The 20276-nt window shown below is 39.8% G+C and overlaps 1 protein-coding gene across 1 annotated transcript in view; it reads left to right on the top strand.

Annotated features, from left to right (window-relative positions):
- The first annotated feature begins 339 nt into the window (after nucleotides 1–339).
- The window catches only part of GUCY1B1 (guanylate cyclase 1 soluble subunit beta 1), a 44343-nt gene continuing 24406 nt past the window's right edge, over nucleotides 340–20276 (top strand). Inside the window, exons 1-4 of the mRNA XM_076336641.1 lie at nucleotides 340–410; nucleotides 758–831; nucleotides 18280–18380; nucleotides 19406–19524. Coding sequence (XP_076192756.1) covers nucleotides 408–410; nucleotides 758–831; nucleotides 18280–18380; nucleotides 19406–19524 — 297 coding nt within the window. The 5' untranslated portion in view covers nucleotides 340–407. The remainder of the gene's footprint in view (nucleotides 411–757; nucleotides 832–18279; nucleotides 18381–19405; nucleotides 19525–20276) is intronic.

Genomic DNA, 20276 nt, shown 5'->3' with positions numbered 1-20276 from the left:
AGGGCGAGCCGCAGACCTGGCAGTGCGCATACGGAACCCACCCAGCTACCAGGGCAGCCGGCCCAGCCCGCGCCTCCAGCTCCCCGCCGGGCGAACGCGGCGGCGCCCCGGGCCGCTCCGCGGACGGCTGTTGGCCGCGGCCCCCGCGGCCCCGCGCCCGCCGCTCCCACTTCCACGCGCCCAGCCCCCGCCCCGCCGTCGCATCCCCCCCCCCCCAATCCCGCCTCCGCCTCTGATTGGAGGAGAGCACGGCGGCCTCGCTCGCCATTGGATACTATAGCAGCGGCCGCGCTCGCCATTGGCTGTCGGCGGATGCCACTCGGTGCCGTGGCGGCCGGGGGTGGTGGTGAAGCGATCGGTCCCGATCTTCTGCACCGCGGCGGCAGCGGCGGGGTAGCGGCGGCACCATGGTGAGCTCCGCCGGGCCTCCTTCCCTACCCGGTAGACCGGGGTTGACGGAGGACGTCTGGTCTGGTCTGGTCTGGTCCGGTCCGGTCCGGTCCGGTCCGGCCGGGCACGGGCACGGGTCCGGGCCCATGGTGGGAGGGAAGAGGCTGAATCCGCTTGGGAAGAGGGAACCGTGAGGGGAGCCCGGCCCCAGCCCTTTGTTTTGGGGTGAGATGGGGGGGTGTTTCGGAGAGGTTGCTTCCCGCCGGGGTGACCGGCAGCGGGGTGGGAGTGGGGGGGGTGGGATGCTGCGGGGCGGCGGAAGGGGCTCCCCCGCCCGGTGTCTGACCGTTCCGCCGCCTCCCCGCAGTACGGCTTCGTCAATCACGCCCTGGAGCTGCTCGTCATCCGCAACTACGGCCCCGCCGTCTGGGAGGACATCAAGTAAGTGTGGGGGTGTGTGTCCGCGCGTGTGCGTGTCCCTCCGCCCCGTCGCGGGGGCGGGCTGGGCCGGGGGCCGCGGGCCGGGGCCGCCCGCCCGCGGGGGTACCTGGCAGGGCGTCCGCGGCCTGGCGGCGCCCCGCTTGCCGCCCCGCGCGGCTCTCCGGTACCGGCAGGCCCGTATAAATGTCTGTCGTCTGGCAGCGGCTGGCAGCGGTCCGCAGGGGGTGGCTCTCGGCTGTGACAAGACCAGCACGGTTCTTGCTGCATTTCGTCGGGCTCGGGGCCTTTCTTAATGCCGCAAAGACCCGCCTTGTTCCATCTTTACTGATCTCCAGGAGCCGCAGCGGAGATGACATTGATCCCTGTGGTTCCCTCGATTATACAAAGTGTATGGCAGAAGTAAGGTGCGGGCAAAACGTGCCAGAAACCACCAAAGCCCTTCCTTGAGTCAGACCACCAGATGAACCATGCAACAGTTACATCTCTTTGTGATCCTGAAGGAACTGAAACACAGTTTTTAGCTAGTAAACTCTATCTAAAACTAGTGTGAGATTTGGTAATGTACTTAGCTCGAAATTAAAAAAAAGTCACTGGTATAGAGAAATACATATAAGAATGTATGTATAAGAATGATTTTTTGGCTTTCTTCTCTTGAACCTGACTTCTTGTGTCCAACCCTTGCTTGCCTGGCAGTATAGCATTCTTCCAAGGAGATGACGGTCTTCGCTTTAAACTTTTGATGAATTGTGAGATTGCACAAAAAGTTTGAAATGGGTAGTGCAAACAAAATTCTATTTACCATAAATGTGGTAGTATTGATACTTGGGCAAAACTACAAGAAATATTTTTAAAAAGACATAAATGCTTACAGAGTTGTAAACATACTTTGTAAGGCTTCAGGTGACTATGTAGTTGGAAGAAAAGGTTTAATATGATCTCTTGATATCATATGTTTTAAGGAAGAAGTAGATTATCCAACTTGGAGAAAGTGGTCTTCTTTCAACTGGACACCTTCTTCTATAATCCTCTCTCCCATTTATTTTGGGCCAATTTTAATATGTCAATGTAGCTGTCTTGCCATTGTCCTAATACAATTTTTGGAGTTAAAGGACTGCTCTTGACGGTGAGATGTTTGTGACCGTGACACTTTTTTTCATTAATCCATTCATTAAGAATGTGGTAATCTTACACAGTACCATGAAATCAGAGAATCATAGAAATGTTGGTTGGAAGGGATCTCTGGAGGTCATCTAGTCCAGTCTCTGTTCCAACCAGGACTGTTACCGACACTGGATCATGGCTCAGCTATGACTTCTGTCTACCTGAGTCTTTAAAATCACCAGAGATGGAGACTCCACAGTTCTGGTTCAGCAGACATTCACTGTTCCAGTGATCCCTGACAGTTAGTCTATAAATTACTCTTTGCAAATGCAGTTCTATGGATTTGCATAGATGAGTCTTCAGTGAATGCCACACAGTTTTGTGCTGTAAGTTGTGAGCTATATAAGTTTATTTTTCTTACATACCTTATCTAAACACACTGATCTATTTTGAATTCTTATGGTTTGATACTGGTTTTATATGACACATGTAAGTTAAGAGACTTAGTAAAAAAAAATAGTGATACATACATCATTTTCCATGAAAATGATAATAAAATATGTATAAAATACAATAAAGAATGTTCACTCTTTCCTAGCATGCCATCCCTTACCAAGATGCTTTTGAGTACTATGGTCCACTTTTGTCCAGATTACCCACTGAACAGAAATTAACGATTGATCCATCTGAGAAGATACAAAGTTTCATCTTCTAGTACAAGATCATGCTGCAGACTGTCAGAACCTGATCATAATTCCTGATGCATCCTATCTCTAAGATTTTACACACAGCTGATAGAATACTGAAGATAGCTAAAGCCTATGAGGAGTATTACTCATTTAACACTTTGGAGAAATTTAATAGAAAGGTACGAAATATTTTGCTAAAGGTCAGCTGTGAAAATTCAGGAAGCTGCTACATCCTGTTTCTGTCTTTCAGCTGAGAAACATTTCTGTCTTGTATCAGCCCAACAGCTAGGCTCTGCTATTAACTCACAGAGAAGATGGCTTTCTGGAAGGAAACTGTACCACAACACCACCCAAACAGAAGAATGGAATGTGATCTGCAAGAAAGAGCCAACATATATGCAACAGCTGCCATAGCTCCATATGCAAAAGGTGTTTGCAACAGGGTATTTATTCAGCAGGATTTGTCTTAAAAAATAGTGTATCCTAGAGTTTAGAAACCAGCAAACAAACCCCTATGTATCTCACTGGAACGAATTATAGTGGTTGTGCTAGTTTAGGGGATGGTACAGGGTCAACTGATAGCCACTAAATGCTTGTTGTTTTAGGTACTTTAAGTTCCTGTGGTGCACTTAAGGAGATGTTGTGGAAGAGGTTAGATGTTTTACCTTACATAAGCAAATACACACTTCTTGCAAAGGCTTTGTTAGAACTGTTAATCATTTAGGAAACAAAGAGAAGATATAGACCAGTGTTGTGGCATGCTGGGTTGAATCAGTTGAGTCACTGATGATTGAATTGGAGGAGTAATTGTTGAAGTCAACAGTCTTTGGCTGTTTAAAAAAATGAGAGGAACTTTGCGCTGTTAGTGTGGTTGAATTTGCAATAATAAGCATTTCTGTGAAGCAGAAAGGCCTCTGGGCAGTTCAGTACAAAATTTGACATCTAAGCTTTTTTTTTTTTATGTTGAGCTGATCACATATTGCTGTTTTGTTCTCCCTGAAGTCACTCCAGAAGCTGAGAATCAGCATTGCAGAGTGGTGGGTTGTGATTGCTGAGTGATTCTCAAATGCCAGTGGGAGAATTTGTGCTTAATATTGATAGAAGTGAAAGGAAAACATAGAACTGAATAAACTGAAGTAATGAAAACAGGTCATTCTTAAAAAAAAAAGTACATTCAGAAAATTTAAATACTGAATTGAAAGGGTGTGCTCCATCGGAAGCATGAAAACTCTTGTCTCCTGTAGCTTCTTCAGTCAAAAGTGACATCGAATTAAGTTCTTATACACAGAACTTGGGATACCAAATAGTTGAATTTGGTGCTCTTCTGAGTGGTGTTTTCATTGCCATCACTTACTGTTAACTGAGTCAGAATGATGATTTCAAGTCTCCATTTCTGCTAATTCATTAATTTTTCAACATGCTTGTGAAACCACGATCTATCTGAAAAAGATACATACTGATGTTGTTTTTAAACGTCCCAGAGTGGAATTCTTGGGAAAGTTAGACTCCATGGTTTTTTCATCCACTTTTAAAACAGAGCATAACTAAACAATGGACTTTTTTTACACATCAGGCAACCTTTACAATGAGGCACTAAGCTCATGGAAAAATTACAGTATATACTCTGAAATTTTACTGAATATCAATTTTGTCAGCTCAGTGGAAATATGGCTTGGTTTTGCTAAAGAACTAGAACTAAAATGCTTAAAACCCAAAACAATTCAAAGCCATCTATTTCTGAACCAACACTGTTGATCCCAAATAGGTTAAATTCAAAATAAGATGAAGAAAGCTGACATATGATCGATGAAAGGTCATCTTGATTTATGGAGCCTTTATTCATTTTCTCAACCACAAAGTCTCAAAAATTTGTTTCTCCTTAGTTTTTCTCTGGCTACCACTCATAGAATTGAGAATTTGGGCTTGTGCACAGTTTTTTTGTGATGAAGCCCTAGAAGCATTAAAGGGATTTAGCGAAGCTGCGTGAGAGAGGGAGAGTGAGAGCCACTTGGGAGAGCCCTCCTGCAGCTGCTGAATTCTGCAGTAGCAGATTTTTCTTAGTGGAAAGTGAAGATGATTCAGCATAATAATTTCTTTTGCTTACTGGCAGTTGTTAGCTGCATGTACAGTTCTCATTGTAGTTCACTCCTTCAGTCCTTGGAAGGAGAGACTTAGGACCTGGAATACGTGGAGACATGCTTCTTTGATCGGCACTCCAGTAGTTCTGCAAACAGTTATTTTCTTAGTAAAAAACCTGTTACTCAGAGCTGTTAACCACATTTTTGCTGAGAAGACATTTTTGTTTTGTCCCTTCCCCGCTTAAGAGAAAACCTCTCTCAAATCCCTTATTTTGTCATTGTCACATCCAGAGGGCTATTTCAGATTGTGTGGCCACAACTGCAATGGCTTGAAAAGATGGTTCTCAAGATTCCTTTGGCATTAGATATCTTCAATTCCTCTGCAGTCAACATAAACGCTAACTGACATGAACTAAATATTGTCAGGCCTGACCATTCTCACATTCATGCAGTTGTGTGCTCATGTCTCATCAAGGCCAAATTTGTACTGCTGGGTGATATGGTAGTGTGTGAATGTGATAGTAAGTAGTGTGTGTGGAATTACTGTCTGTGTACCTGTCCAAAACAAAACAGACAGATTACCCACATTAAAAAAAAAAATCCAATGTTTATGAAGTTCTGTCTTCTCTGGTATGTTTTTGTGGTGAATATATTTAAATAGGTGTGTGGTTACACATTTTTAAAAGGGGCTTCTATCATGATAAAATGCGAGCTCTTCTGCAGCAGGTGTCACAGCTGGCTGAGCTGAACAGCCAATATGTGTGAAATTCTGAGCACTCCATTCAGCAGCTCTAAAGGTTTAATTGTGTAACAAACAAGCATTAACAGGGATGTCTTCTTGAAACAGCTCCAGGACAATATGTGGGAGCTAGGGCCATGTTGTCATCAGGAAATATGTACATAGCCATTTATCCTGTGTTTCCCAACAGTATCCCTCTGTGTTTGATTAAATGAATACAGGGTTTTCCCACGGGCTCCTAAATCTGAATTTAGGCCAGGTTAGATTCTCTGTGACACTTTCAAATATATTGCCAAGAAAAGGAATGAGAACTCAAATATCATATTAAGAAATGCATTAAAATGCTTCATCACAAGACTAGAATAAATTAGTATTTTTCCCACATAGAGGTACATGAAAGATCTGGTTTTGGGAAGTGAAATGGCACAATCGGTCAACTGCGGTCTTCATCTTCCTTCTGTTTCTATGGCAGAAGTCCCCACAAACCCATGCGTAGCCTGATGAGCATGGAAAAACTAGAACAGAAGTTGAAAACTCTGTTTGCAAAAAGTAACTACTTAGAAGTCAAACCACTTTTTAATTGATATTAGAAAATAACGTCTGTGTTGAAACTTGCACAGTAGCAGAATAGGCATTTTGTGCCCCAAGAGCTATGTATCCTTTGCTGGCTGTACCTTAGCATGGGATGCAGAAAAGAAGTAATAGTCTTATTTTCCTGGTGCTCTATGCTTAATGTAGAATTAAGGCGTCATCCTGCCTTTGCCGTTTTTTGTCCTCCTTTTGTGGCTTAGGCTGGCATGTGCTGTCCACTCATGCTCTTAAATGCCAAGACTCCAGGTCCGGGGAGCCTGCTGGGTAGCACAAACTTTACATGGACCCAATGGTCTGGAAGTGCACACAAAGGAAGAGCAAAAGTCAATTGCTTGTCCTATGAGGAAGGAAATTTTTGTTGTTCTCCTCCAGACGTCACACATTATCACCTACCAAGGCTCCAGGCTAGTTGACTTATCAGAATTTGTTTTCTGTAACTGTCCTCTTATGGTTAAAATGGTGAAACACTGAGGGTTGAGAAATTATCCTGGTGCAATGTAGGTGGAAAGCTTCTCTCCTCAGTTTCAAATTGGGTTCAACTGAAGCGGTAGAAAACTCTACAATTTGGGGGCGTGAAATAAACTGCAGGGCTATCATTTGCCTTTAGAAAACTAAACAGACACAGAAACTTCTGCATCATATTGGTAAAGGTTAACATAGGTTAGACTTTAGTTACTTGGTGTGGCTTTTGCAGTAAAATGTAGGCGATTTAAGAATACATGTTTATGGGGTCAATTTTCAAAAGCATTCCTAGTAGTTAGGTACATCAGTGTTGTTGCAGGTTGGCTAGCTAAGTCAGGAGAAGGAGATGCTTTTATTCATTTATGCATTTAAAAATATCCTCCACTGACTTTCACTAGAATTTAGATACCAACTCATTGACAGGATGTGATATTCTGATTAATTTTATTTGCAGTTATATTCCAAAATAGTAAATAATATAATAGAAAATCTACTCAAGTCTGCCTTTAAGAATATGTATTACGATATTTTTACAGGGGACAGAATTGGAATTTTTTAAAATCACATTGTTTCCTGGGAATTTCTGGCATAGCAAAAACTATCCGTTTTTATGCTTCTTAAACAAAGCACATAATAGAAAACCTTTTGTAGCTGCAGAATAAAGGCACTAGCTTGACTTACTGTGTCCGTATACTGAGTTCAGAATGTCACCTTGTCAAAGATGGTTTTTTCTGCTTACTAATACGGCAAAACACAATTTACAATTTACATTTTTTGACAAATCCTGTAAAAATCAAGGTTTTTGCCTATTACTGTTGCTTAGCACAATGTTTAGATGTAATAATAATTCATACTATACCATAGTTTGCCTTTTCAGAAACCTAGAAAAATATGCACAAAAGCTGTAATGAAAGACTGTTGTTACAAGTTGCACCAGTAAGCTCTTAAGAGGTGTTGGAATTCAGATAACTTGTAGGTCTGGTGCTGGTGGCATGTAAAGTCCATGAAAGCTGTTTTGAGCATAAAAATTACTGAGTACCTTGAAAAAACAGGTCCACCTGTCTCAAACTGGGCACCCAAAATTAATGAAACTTTTTTGATCTGTGATAGTCTTGCCCATTTAAAATGGAAATGGGATAATTGGCCTCACGAGCTTGTTGGAGAGCTAATTAATGCTTGTGCATGCAAAGTGTAGGGATCAATTCCACAGGAAGGCTTGTTAGAAAGGAATAATGCTGTCTTCAGAGCTGGATTTGAAAACTATGCTGTAAATCAAGCCTGAGTTTATATATCGATGAGGGAGATAAAATAAAATACGGAGTAGTTGTGCATTAACTGCGTAGGATCTAGCCTCAGTACTGAAAGAACGGGTAGCCTGAGGAAAAGGAACAGGTTCTGTGGGCTCATGGGTGTGACTGGTAGGTTGCGTCACGCAGGCCCAGGGAGGAGCAGGGAAACGTGGCTTGGAGCAAACTTCTCTAATGTTGCTATGAGTGGTACCTGAGTCCATCTTTCCTGCTTTCACAAAACAACAAAAAAAAGCTTATCAAATGCTTATGGCTCTTTACGAGACAGTTGTTTTATTTCTTCATAATCATTCTGGAAAATGTCATGTTTTCTAAGTTTTTGGCTGACCATAGTTTCTCTATATGTAGGGCAATCCTTTAAAAAGCATGTAAAACAGTACCATAGTCTATACCAATCTGTCTACAGTGTTAACAGTGTCATTTCTGCTAGGAGAGAAGATGGATAATCATCAGCTTAGAAAGTAAAGTTTTTGGAGAAACTATATTTGTGTATGTAGATACATATGCATAAATATTTATGTGCATGTATATGTGTGTGTGTGCATATTATGTCTACATAACCAAACGTGGCCTGGGCAATAAAAATGCAAACTAAACAGGAGATAAGAATCAAAGATATGCACAAAATGTGAAGTGTGGCATTTCAGTTAGTTATCATGCGTAGTTGAAGTGAGTGAAAAGCCTTCCAGTTATTTGTAGTATTTCTCAACAAGGGCTGATTTGCAAGAGAACCTTGGTGCCAAACTCCTTTTAAACATCTAAGTGTAGGTTTGGATGTGCCTAGGACTCCAATCTTTTCTGATCCCATTAATGCCTTTGGGATTTCTCCCATCAAATTGCTGGCTTTCCTATTCCTTTCTTACGTACTTCTCTTCCCAGGAGCTGTAGAAAAAGTCCAGGTGGCTAACAAGTGGGTTATGGATGTTACCACATAGATATGTATAGCTGTATATTGCAGTGGTGGTAATCGGTCCCATGTGGATCATCTCTCCTGCTGTGTTGAACTGCTGTGAGCTTGCTCAGTATTTCCCTTTCCCAGCCCACAACTAATTATAAGGAATGCTTGCTTTACAGTTTACCTAAAGTTACTGATTCTTTCATGCTCAAAAACATTGCAGACATACTGTGTTAATTATCTTAATTGTCTTCTCACCATGAACACTGATGAAAAAATAGACTATTCACTAGAGTTTTAGATTGGAAGTCCATGCTTATTTTGGGTCATGTAGGACTCAGTTATAATTAATTGCAGTGGTCTGTGAAAAAACATGAAAATTGATTTTTCGCTGCCTCCTTAGCACCATGTGGGTTTACCCAGTGCTGAAGATGGAGTATTCTGTTCAATCAATCTCATAACAATTTTGAAAAAAATACAGATTACTGATAAATAGATGTCAGAAAGAGACTTTGGAAAGCCATTAGTGGTGAAAGGACAATAGGTCAATTTTTTTAATCCACACATCTCTTAACATTAATGAGTGTTTATCCAGAAAGTGGCATTAAGTAGGAACATTTATTGTTGTTTATGTTTCTAAGTCCTTATTTCATAGTATTCCAAAGTTCTAAGCAGTATTTTTTAAGTTTTCTTGAAACTGATGCTGAGTAGATGGTTCTTCATAGGTCTGGAGGTTAATATTCACAAGATTTGTAGGGTCAGGACACTACACTTCCTGCTCCTTCAGTTCCTCACAGCGGAAGGACCTGCTTGGAGGTCAGGAGTTTAAACTGCCTGGATGCCAAATTCTTTAATTTATCTGGGAAACTTGGCTAAAAGGAAATCGTGGCATGTTGTGAAAACATGGTGTGAGTGTTCTTGCAGTATCTCTCAGGTACTTTTCAGTCTTCCCAGAACTGGGAAGTGCTTTTAGACCTGTCAGGATACCAGGTGTTCTATCACTCACTCTTATAAATGAAATGCTTAAAAGAGTATTTTGTAAATACCATTCCTTTTAGCCCACTTATGTAAAAGGAAGCAAAATAATACTAACTTTATATTTTTAATAACATTTTTAGTATTTGGAGTAGTAGCAAAGAACTTGTACATTTGTTAACTGTATCTTCTAGGATTATCTTGTTTTGAAAACCTACATTAAACACTCTCATATCCAGCCTGTAAAACTGAGAAATAGCTCAGAGCTCTGAAGTCTATAAATACACCTATTTACTTTACCCAGAACGTCATTTTCCTGGACAGATTCCCATTTTTATTTAATCTTGTAACTTAATATAATTTATGTTTTTCCCAGCTGGGTGTTTTAAAATATCTCTGGACCATCCACAACATGTACAAGTCTATTTTCTTTTTTTTCTTTTTGGGAGGAGTGAGAAGAGTGGTTCGATTTTTTTAATAATTTTTAGCAAGGCATCTTTGTGAAATACATGAAAAAAAGATGAGAAGAATTTTGAAAACACAAACCATCTGTAGAGTAATACAATGAGCAATGAGTTTGCTATTTTAATGTAAAAGAGATGCAAAGACAATGATTCGGGTTTCACTGATACCATCTTTAGTTCTGACACATGTAATTCCGTTTAACAGTGTTTCTCTTGGAACGGAATTAAACCTGTCATGCTCCTATCAGTGAGATCAGAACCATGCTGGGTTTCTAAGTGCAGTAGTGTTATTTTGTCATTAAGATTGTTTTGACTGGTCTCTTCAATTTAACGAGCACTTTTTCCATCCTTGGTACACCAAGAATAGTTAAGCACAATGGTGGCAAAAGTCCCAACAGAAACAATACCTATCATGGAAGAAGTCCTAGAGGTAGCCTTGGAACTAGCTGTTGTTGTGGTGTGTTCAAGGTGACACACCCAGGGCATGCACTTCGGACTGGAGTTTTGATAGGAAGAGATCCAGTTGTGCTTTTGGGACACTAGATGACCTGTTAAAGTGACACCAACAGCTTCTAAATAATAATGTTGTTGTATCACAGAGAAACCTGTGCATCTTCAGGATACAAAGTAATTGTTCCATGCAGTCTTGTACCATCTTTTGTTCCTGTTTGTATCCATTACATTTTCTCAATATTTACTGCATGCAAAGTGCTGTAATGGGAAGGGTTCTTTTTCTGTAAGAATTTTTTTTTTTTTAATTTCAGTTTTATGACTGACTATGGAGACAGGATAGCAACTGCTACTTCACATGAGTAAAAAAGTTCTGACAGCAGCAACCTTCTTCTTGATTATGATTTATTCAAATTCCCTTTAAATGCTACAATCTGACTGCAAAACTACATTAAAATCCACTATGTGCAGAATGGGCTATATAAGTAAGACCAACCTGATGTGGCATCACGTCCAACTATGTTGTCTGTAAAATCTCTAAAGATGGCAAAAGAAATCCTTACTACATCAAAATAGAGGAAATATTTCCTCTATGTGAAATAAAAATGTGTGCAATCTGTGGCTTAAAAATCTGCAGTGCAAGATCTGTTCTGATTTTAAGAATGGTTTTTGACGGAATGTTTGTCCACACTGAACATTTCATCCATCTCTGTGAATTATTAACATTACCTTTGAACATTAGTAGTGTGTTTTCAAATCCTAAACTAGTTTCACAATGGGAAAGATTTTCAAAGGGCCCATTGTACACGCGTAGTATCACCTGTAACGCTATTCTGTGCTGCTAGACCAACAGCAGTTTGGGGGGTGTTAGTATGACTGATGGAGGAAAAGCTGCTTGAAGACTTAGTCCTGCTTTGATCTACTCAACAGGAATTTTTCCATTGATTTCAAGGTCAAACCTGTACGTGAAAAATGGGATCTATATAGCTGTCTTATTTTCCATGGTGCAATGGTTAAGGTTCTTTTTTCCCAAGTAAACTTCCTCACATTAACCTGGATAATATAAACATTCTGGAGGAAAACAAAGGCGTTTTAGAAAAGTCTGGGCTGGAATCTTTGTTTCCCACAATTCGAATAGCTCTGTGTAATCATTCAAAATTAGTCTAGAGTAAATAAAAAGGGCTGCCAGACCGTAGCAGTTAGGACAGGCATAACATAGGATGTAAGTTTTGAACTATGAAGTATCACATCCCACGTGCTGACAACAAGAGTCAGTTTGGGCAAGAGCATTAAAATGCTGGATTTTTTTAAAGTTTTGAACGTAAACTTACTGGGGAGCAATACACACCTTTCTTTTGTCTCTAGAAATGTAAATGAGACATTAATTGTAAATTCTGTTCTATTTGACTTCAAAGTTATTTTGAAAGAAAGACCATATAAAAGTTAAAAGTTTGCTACTATAGTGCTGCTACTTCACTAAAGAATTAACCAGGGCTTGGGAATTTGCCAGAGCTTGTTGGATTTGGCTCATTTCCAGTCAAGCCCTTAAGAAAGCCACCAACATGTTATTGCTGTTAATGCCTTTGTGATCAAACACCGCGGTGTGCAGAAAACATTAGAGCTATGTTAATTTACTCCCATAATTTTATCTGGTAAAAAACTGTGAATGAAGACTGCAGCAAAACATTTCAAGAGAAATGCCACAGTTTTTCATAAAGCTATGGATTATGAAGTTTTCTATGAAATATGGTCAGCCAAATGTAAATTCTTTGCATCTAAGGATGCCATGTTATATTGCAGTTCTAATCCCAGCTCATGAACCACCTGTCAGCCAGGAGAGGGAAGCCGTTCAGATGAGAACAGCTGCAGGCTTCTGGTCTTTTAAAGTTCACATACTCCGGTTTGTAGCCATACCTTGTTGTTCCACACAGGCAGGTTTGTTTTCATATGTGGTACTCATAGATTATGGAGTTAAAAACAGCTATGTCACACTGGAGGAATTACTGTTGATGGACAGCCAACCACAGCAGCCTTGCAAAGCTGCCATATGTCACCCTTGTTGTAGAACCAGTTCTATAGTGTAAATGCAGGCAGGTTTGATAGATCAGGTAGGGGTCAGGTAATTAGGTGAGAAAACTGCAGCCATGAGGAAACAATTTAGGGATTGCCCATTCACCTGAATGAACATTTCAATGACTTTGTCCTGTTTCCTAGACTGCTGGTGGTCACATCATGGTCAGCCTCTCTGGTGCTGGTAGCTGTGATGCTCTGCTCTCTGATACAAGTTTATTAGATGACCTGCAATTTTGTAGACTTGCTGAAGGACAAGTGCCTCTGTAAAAATAGGAGTGTTTTCACATTGCATTGGCCGTTTTGGATAAGCTTACAGCAGCATTTCCCCATCACATGCAGTCTTAAGGCTAATCAAATACTTCAGACAGACTTTTGGAAGTTCTCACTGCTGTCAGATTACTGAGGGAGGTAGAAAGGCTTCAGAAGCTGCAGACCCAGCTCACTGGAGGCAGGGGAAAGGCTTCAGCTGACTTCACTGAACCTCCTATCCTGTCCTCAGCCACTCTGGCTACACGTTGTTCTATATGCACAGCAACTTCTGTGATGAATGAAGCAGACAGGGTAATCCATCCGGCAGAAAAATAACCCAGAAAAACAAATATCTAACTGAATTATATTTCAGCTCAGCATCTAGCTAAATGATTGGGATGTACCAGCACAACAGGGCATAGAGGTATGGAGAAGGGATTGTCCTGGAAAGGAAAAACAAAAGTTCTGGAATATAATAATTTTCAAGCACAGGCTTTAAAAAGGCAGTTTATCTTTTGACACAGGTTTAGATCAGAGATTGTCATGGCATTTGCCATATTTGTAGGACAAGCAAAGAGATTTTTGCCCATGTGGTTTTGAGCGAGGAGTATAATTGCCTGCAGGAGTAAATATTTTATTTGACAACTTTTCTAGAAAAAATTTCCCCAAATGAGATTGACTTTTGTTGGATTACATTTTTTAAAATATATTTTTCTCTTTTTAAAATAATAATAACTAAAAGGCAGGACTTTTTTTTCTGTTTTAGAGTATTAGCCTGCAGTACAAGCGCTGCGTCCTTTTCCTGTACTGCTGGAACGCCCAGTAAGACTGCTAGTGCTGAGGGAGAGTGAAGCCTTAGAGCAGGGAGTTTCACCCCAGAAAATTATATCCAAGGAATGCAGATGTGATTGATAATTGAACTATTTTTTGTTTAACTTTATCAATAAAGTTATTTTAATGGGAAATACATCATTAAGGCTACAGAGAAGATGGCTGCTGAGTGATCCAAAGCATCTAGGGAAAACTGGAGAAAAGCAAAATAGCTAAAATAATATAAATGGAATACACATTGAAATAACCAGTGGTGATTTTAAAAAGTGGTGGCTCAGAGAAACTGCAGGCATTGAAGAAAAACTTTGACAAAGTAAACTAAGAACAATTAAAATAAGAAAAAAGGAAGCATGGCTTGGCACAGAGAAGGAAACAGGAAAAGTTCCAGTCAATGTAATTGGAAAGAAATGTAAGAAGTTTTGAAAGAGATACCAGCATCATCAAACTGGGTCAATTTTTATTAGAGAAAATTCTCACACACAAAAACCATGTCTACTGGATTGTGCAAGTATGCAGTATTTTTTAAGATGTTCATTGCTTTTCCAGATGTCTGTGTTATCCTTTGTGGTTTGGCTGAGATCAGAGAGACTAAAAGAAATCACTGTGTGTTTCAGAGATGTGGGAAAGTTTGTTCACCCTTTGCAAACTTCCCTCCAACCTGTATCTGACTTCTAGTTACATATCATGTTATGAGAATCAAAGAATCAAGATGGTTTTCTTTTCTTACATTAATTTCAGTTCAGTTCTTAGGAAATGTAAACTCTATCTTCTCGTCCCTGACTGACCTCATATGCTTCAAGACAACATTTCCCACTAATAACTCCAGCTCTCCTCCTACTTAGGAAAAGAAGGAATATGGGGCATGGGAGCTGTTTTCAGGAATCAGTGAGACTTGATATCCTGCAGGCTGATCTGAAGTTTTCAGAGAATGGCTGGGGAAGAGGACCAGAAGTACTATTTTGGAGTATGAAAATAAGAGTGTTTTAGGGGACTGTGTGTACCCATACCATTTCTGCTTGCTTCTTTATAAATATACTGTTTCTTCAAGTAATGAATAAATTATTGTAATTGATTATTTAAAAAAGACAATACTGTACTTTATCTTTTTGTATCTCTGAGAACACTCTTGCAGCCAGTTTTGTCCTGCTTGCTGGTGTCCATTCTTTCATTCCTTTTGGGATGTTCCCAAAGAGTTTAAGAAAAAAAACCCCACATTAAGTTTATTAATGTTTTTCATGCCATTGAATAGAGAATTATGTTCCTTTTATGTAGAATTATATAGGATGCTTAGTCTCACCTCCCTTACAGCCTTGTCATATTACTTCGGGAAAATTGCTTAGCTTGTTTTTAGCTCATTATGCCTATTCATGGAGTGAGTATAAAAACGTATATGTCAAGTAGCAGTTACAAGACTTCATTATTTAATTTAAAAAGTAGATATATTTTTGAAATATAAAAACAATATAGTATAATTTTTGATCAGCAGTAGGAATGCAATGAGCAAGATTAAAGGAAGATGAAGAGGAAAAAGAAAATAATGGGTTCCAGACTTCCACTGATAAATGAACAGTTTATCAAAGACTGATGATTACTAATTGGAGGGTTAAATGACAAGTAATTTCATTTAGGTCAATAGAGTACTATCATATGAGATTGGAATCAGGCCTTATCAGCAGTACCATTTGCCATCTAGCAGTTTTAAGATGAACAAGAGTACTTAATTCTCAGACCTCTCTCCCCTTTGAGTAACACAGAAAATGTTTCTATTTGTATGGCTGGATAATTCCACTACAACTGTAAATGCTTGAATTGTTGTGCAGGCATTATTATTTTGTATTATTTCATTTTTAAAATAAATTATGGCAGCTCTAGAAAATTAGAATCCAAGTTGCAGTCAAAAACTTTTGATTGATGGTTGATTGTGTTATGATGATGGAGACAAACATTTTGATGTAAAAGAGGATGTAGGATTTTACATAGTAGATTTAGAATCTACTTTTTATAGGTTTATAATTCCTCTGATGACCATTAGAAATTTAGAGCAGTTAGAAATATTGGCTCTTAAACTGTTATGTTTCAGCCTTATCTCCAGGAGCGTTTCTGTCCTAATCTGGTAAAAGCCCTTCATTACTATGGTACTAGTAAATAATTTTTTATTCATGGTTTCTTTCATTTGTACGTTAGAAAAATAATTATTCCAGTCCTGAGCTGATGAATGTCTTGATTTGCATGACTTATGCTTAGCTTTTTATAAAAAAACTACCTCACCATCTGTCTTTTTGATATTTTTTCTAATTCTAAGGCTTTTTCTGAAGAGCAACTCCCTGTACTAATTTTTTTTTTGGTGTGACGTAAGAAGGTGTGATTCAGTCATTCTCTTCTAGGCTTTCCTGCCTCTTTGCCTTTCTTTTGTCTTTCTGAAGTGGTCTGCAGCATATACCTGCATTTAGATGAAAGGGGATCTTTTCTTCTTAACAAGGTAGCTGTGACCCTCCACCTGCAAAGATGCTATCAATGTCATGATCATATTAGTTTTGCTGAGCCAAAATACATTCTAAGCACATAAATTAGAGCATGAGTGCCTACAAATGTCTCCTCTTTTGTCACTATTTCTGCAAAGCACATTGTCTCTATAGAGTCATTGTAGGCGAGATCACAAAAGGTGAACAGCTGTTATACAAAATACACTGAGAAAGGAGGCTGTGCCCCTTTGCCAGATGAGGACTTCAACAAACAGAGCATGGCTTCATCGGAGACCACAGTGTGCCCCCTGCACATCCCCCTCTCTCTGCTGAAGGGAAATTTGCCAGGGAATGAGGAACAAATACAGAATGTGACTTGCACTTGCGACAGGGCAGAGTCGCGACCATGTCCATCGGCATGCTTTATGTGCAGCAGGGCCAGCCACATGGGGCAGCTGGCCCTTCAGGGTCCTGGGGTCTGCCTGCCCATGAAGGTGCTCCTTGTCCTCCTCCAGAGAGCTGGGACTCAGCCACCGCTGCAACACCAGTGGCCTGGCTCCTGTGTTAAGCACATGGGGTAAAACAGGGAGGAACTTGTGGGCCCTCCCTAGCAACTCACTAGTGTCATATGCAAGGCTTGGAAGGCACAGCAGTTCATTGCCTAGAGATATGAACTTGTTTTCCTCAGGGAAAAAAAGTAGCCTACAGAGTTGTGCCGCCTTTTGGACAAGCTGCTGACTCAATGTTGAAGCTGAAGAGAATAATAATCTCGGCCCTGGTGAGGCCGCACCTCGAATACTGTGTTCAGTTTTGGGCCCCTCACTACAAGAAGGACGTCGAGGTGCTGGAGCGTGTCCAGAGAAGGGCAACGAGGCTGGTGAGGGGTCTGGAGAACAAGTCTTATGAGGAGCGGCTGAGGGAACTGGGGTTGTTTAGCCTGGAGAAAAGGAGGCTGAGGGGAGACCTCATCGCTCTCTACAACCACCTGACAGGAGGTTGTAGCGAGGTGGGTGTTGGTCTCTTTTCCCAAGTAACTAGCAATAGGACGAGAGGAAATGGCCTCAAGTTGCACCAGGGGAGGTTTAGATTGGATATAAGGAAAAATTTCTTGACTGAAAGAGTGGTGAAACATTGGAACAGGCTGCCCAGGGAAGTGGTGGAGTCCCCATCCCTGGAGGTATTTAAAAGACGTGTAGATGAGGCGCTTAGGGACATGGTTTAGTGGGCATGGTGGTGTTGGGTCGACGGTTGGACTCGATGATCTTAGAGGTCTTTTCCAACCTCAGTGATTCTATGATTCTATGATTCTATAAATGATCCTGAAAAAAAAAAGGAGTCGTTTTGGTTTTTTACTTAGCATCAGTGGAAAGTGTGCACATGACGTATGCATGAGTCTTGTCTTAGACCTGGGGTTGAGAATTGTTTCCTTTAGTGAAGAAATGTATATTTTCATTGTGCTTTAGCTAAGTGGTGACACTTTACTCATGAAGAGCTGACATGCAATGCGAGAACAAGGCCTTACAAAATCCTAGCATCCTTTTTTTTTGTTTCTAGCTACTGGGCATGTGCAGAATTCTGAAAAAAAGGTATTTGATTAGGTACCTACATCTGGATTTTAGATTCCTCTTTGAAGATGTGTGCAAATGGTTGTTAAAAATATCCCATGCCTTTTGTAAATAAAGTGTAATCAAAATTGGAAGGAATGAAAACACTTGCTTAAAAAGTGTTTAAAGAGCCCATCTTGGGCTGGATTATTGGATATTCCCCTATTTTAAAATGCAAATTCTGTCTTTATTAGTTCAGCAACTTCTTTGTGAGGCTTTGTACTGAAAAATTGTGTTTATTTTCTCACAGCTAATTATTATTTTCAGAACAGATATGGTCTGAAATATTTGTATTGTACCTTAATGACTCTGAGGTACGGAACAGATTTATTCCTAATTTTCTGTCTTAAGTAACTTCTTAAAGGTAGAACCTACAAACTTATTTTATTTAAAAGTCTAATACCAAGCAATATATAATTGATTTATCGATATGATTCTTCTCCCTCAACCAAAAAAATTTTGTTCTTTTTTTTTTTAGGAAGGAGGCACAGCTGGATGAAGAAGGACAGTTTCTTGTCAGAATAATTTACGATGATTCCAAAACCTATGATCTGGTTGCAGCTGCAAGCAAGGTCCTTAGTAAGTAATACAGATATCTTCTTTGCCCATTCATCACATAAAATATAACCCCCCAAAAAAAAAATTCATGTAGCAGAGAGAAACAGGATTTAGCACAGAGCAAGTTAAAACAGGGTATTGGTCAAAGAGAATTTTTTTAAAATCTCGGAAGAAAGGATTTTATTTTTTTTATTTATCTAAGAAGTTTTTATTCCTTTTATTACTTGAAGTGATTTTTATTACTTCCAAAGTATTCCAAGTCATAGGTACACCTTAAACTGCAGTAATATACCTCATCCACAGAGCATGGTCAGTATTACAAGCAGTCATGAAGTAACAATATACTGCTATAACTACCTTGCCAATACACCCAGGTTTCAGCCACTGCTGCAAGAGCAGCCCGTGAATGAATCCTTGATCTCTCTGCTGAACAAGCATGCTGAGTTACAGAAATGTTTGTGGCATGGGCACATCTCATTTCATATCTGCCATTGATTTGGGTCTCATTCATTTTCAATCATTGCAGCTCTGGTCTGGAATTTAAAAGGTAGAATTATGCCCATCAGCATTATTTTATTGGCAGACCCAAGTGCGGTATGAATTTGTTCTGAATCAGTAATTAGCCAAGAACCCATAAGACCATGATGATTGTAGTAGTTATGTTGAATTGGAGCAGCTGATGTGGTTTCATGCTATTGTAAACCAGAAGTAACTCCCCTGAGGCGAGCACTACTAACAACCGAGTTCCTTTATTTTCAAGTAGTGATTTCTTATCTGTATCAAAATCTAAAATGCTATACATGCGCGAAATGCACAATGTGACAAAGTCATGATGGTGATTGGTAAATCCTAATGAAATTCCTGTATTGAATACTCATTATTTGCCATGTGGACCCTGAATCTTGTTTTTCTCATATTCTTGACCTACTGGATCTGGGTAGAGTTTAGGTACTGTCTTTCTTATTTATGCATAAAAAACTATAGTAGTAAGCAAAATGCGTGAAATGCAGTGTTTGGACTGAATCGTATTTTCCTGTTTTAACTAGATCTAAATGCCGGGGAAATTCTTCAAATGTTTGGGAAGATGTTTTTTGTGTTTTGTCAAGAATCTGGTTATGATACAATTCTACGTGTCTTGGGCTCAAATGTCAGAGAGTTTTTGCAGGTAAGAATTTTGTGCTGAATTATTTCAGATACCAGACAGAAGTATGGTCTAGTCAACAGATTGGATTGAGATTTGGAGATATAAGTTGTACTGTATAATCTTCCAGTTATTTGTGGAGAGGTGTCTGAAAACTTTCTTCCTTGGTATTTGTATTCTATAGAGCTTTCTACTGCTCAGCAGTTTTGGCATTGTTGTTCTCTTTCCTTCTCAGTTAATATATTATTCAGTTACCTGATAGAGTAATAATTTTCCCATAGCATCTTTGACTGTTCAATTTCATAAAAAAGGAGTGAGAAGGCAGGTAAGCTGGGGTTGCAGAGGCATTCATAAATCTGAAATTTCATTTGAAATTCCAAAGAAAAGTTTTTAACAGGAGTTTTCATATGTAACAAAAGTATGGATTACAGGAGACATGAAAAAACCCAGCAATTCAAATTGTCTGTGTGTGTTAAGTAAAAAGACTTACCTTGTTTATACTAACAGAAATTGTGGTCTCCCAATTTGTAGGATATTTCTTCTCCTAACTTCTCTTTGACTAATTATAGATACTGGTTATTTCTATTTGTACATTATGTACAGAGCTAGGGCTTATACACAGCTTATCTCTAAGACATTATCCTTCATCCATGAACTGAGGGTGGGATAGAGCAGCAGTGTTTAAGTCAATTTTTGTGCTTTCCTAACTGCAGAACAGCGTCACGCTGCACTGTAAGACAAAACAAAAACGAAAACAATTTTTCAATAGCATGGAA

This window comes from Aptenodytes patagonicus, chromosome 4, assembly GCF_965638725.1.
Source record: "Aptenodytes patagonicus chromosome 4, bAptPat1.pri.cur, whole genome shotgun sequence".
Lineage (NCBI taxonomy): Eukaryota > Metazoa > Chordata > Aves > Sphenisciformes > Spheniscidae > Aptenodytes > Aptenodytes patagonicus.
Note: the sequence above shows the minus strand (reverse complement) of the source record. Positions and strands in the feature narration are given on the sequence as shown.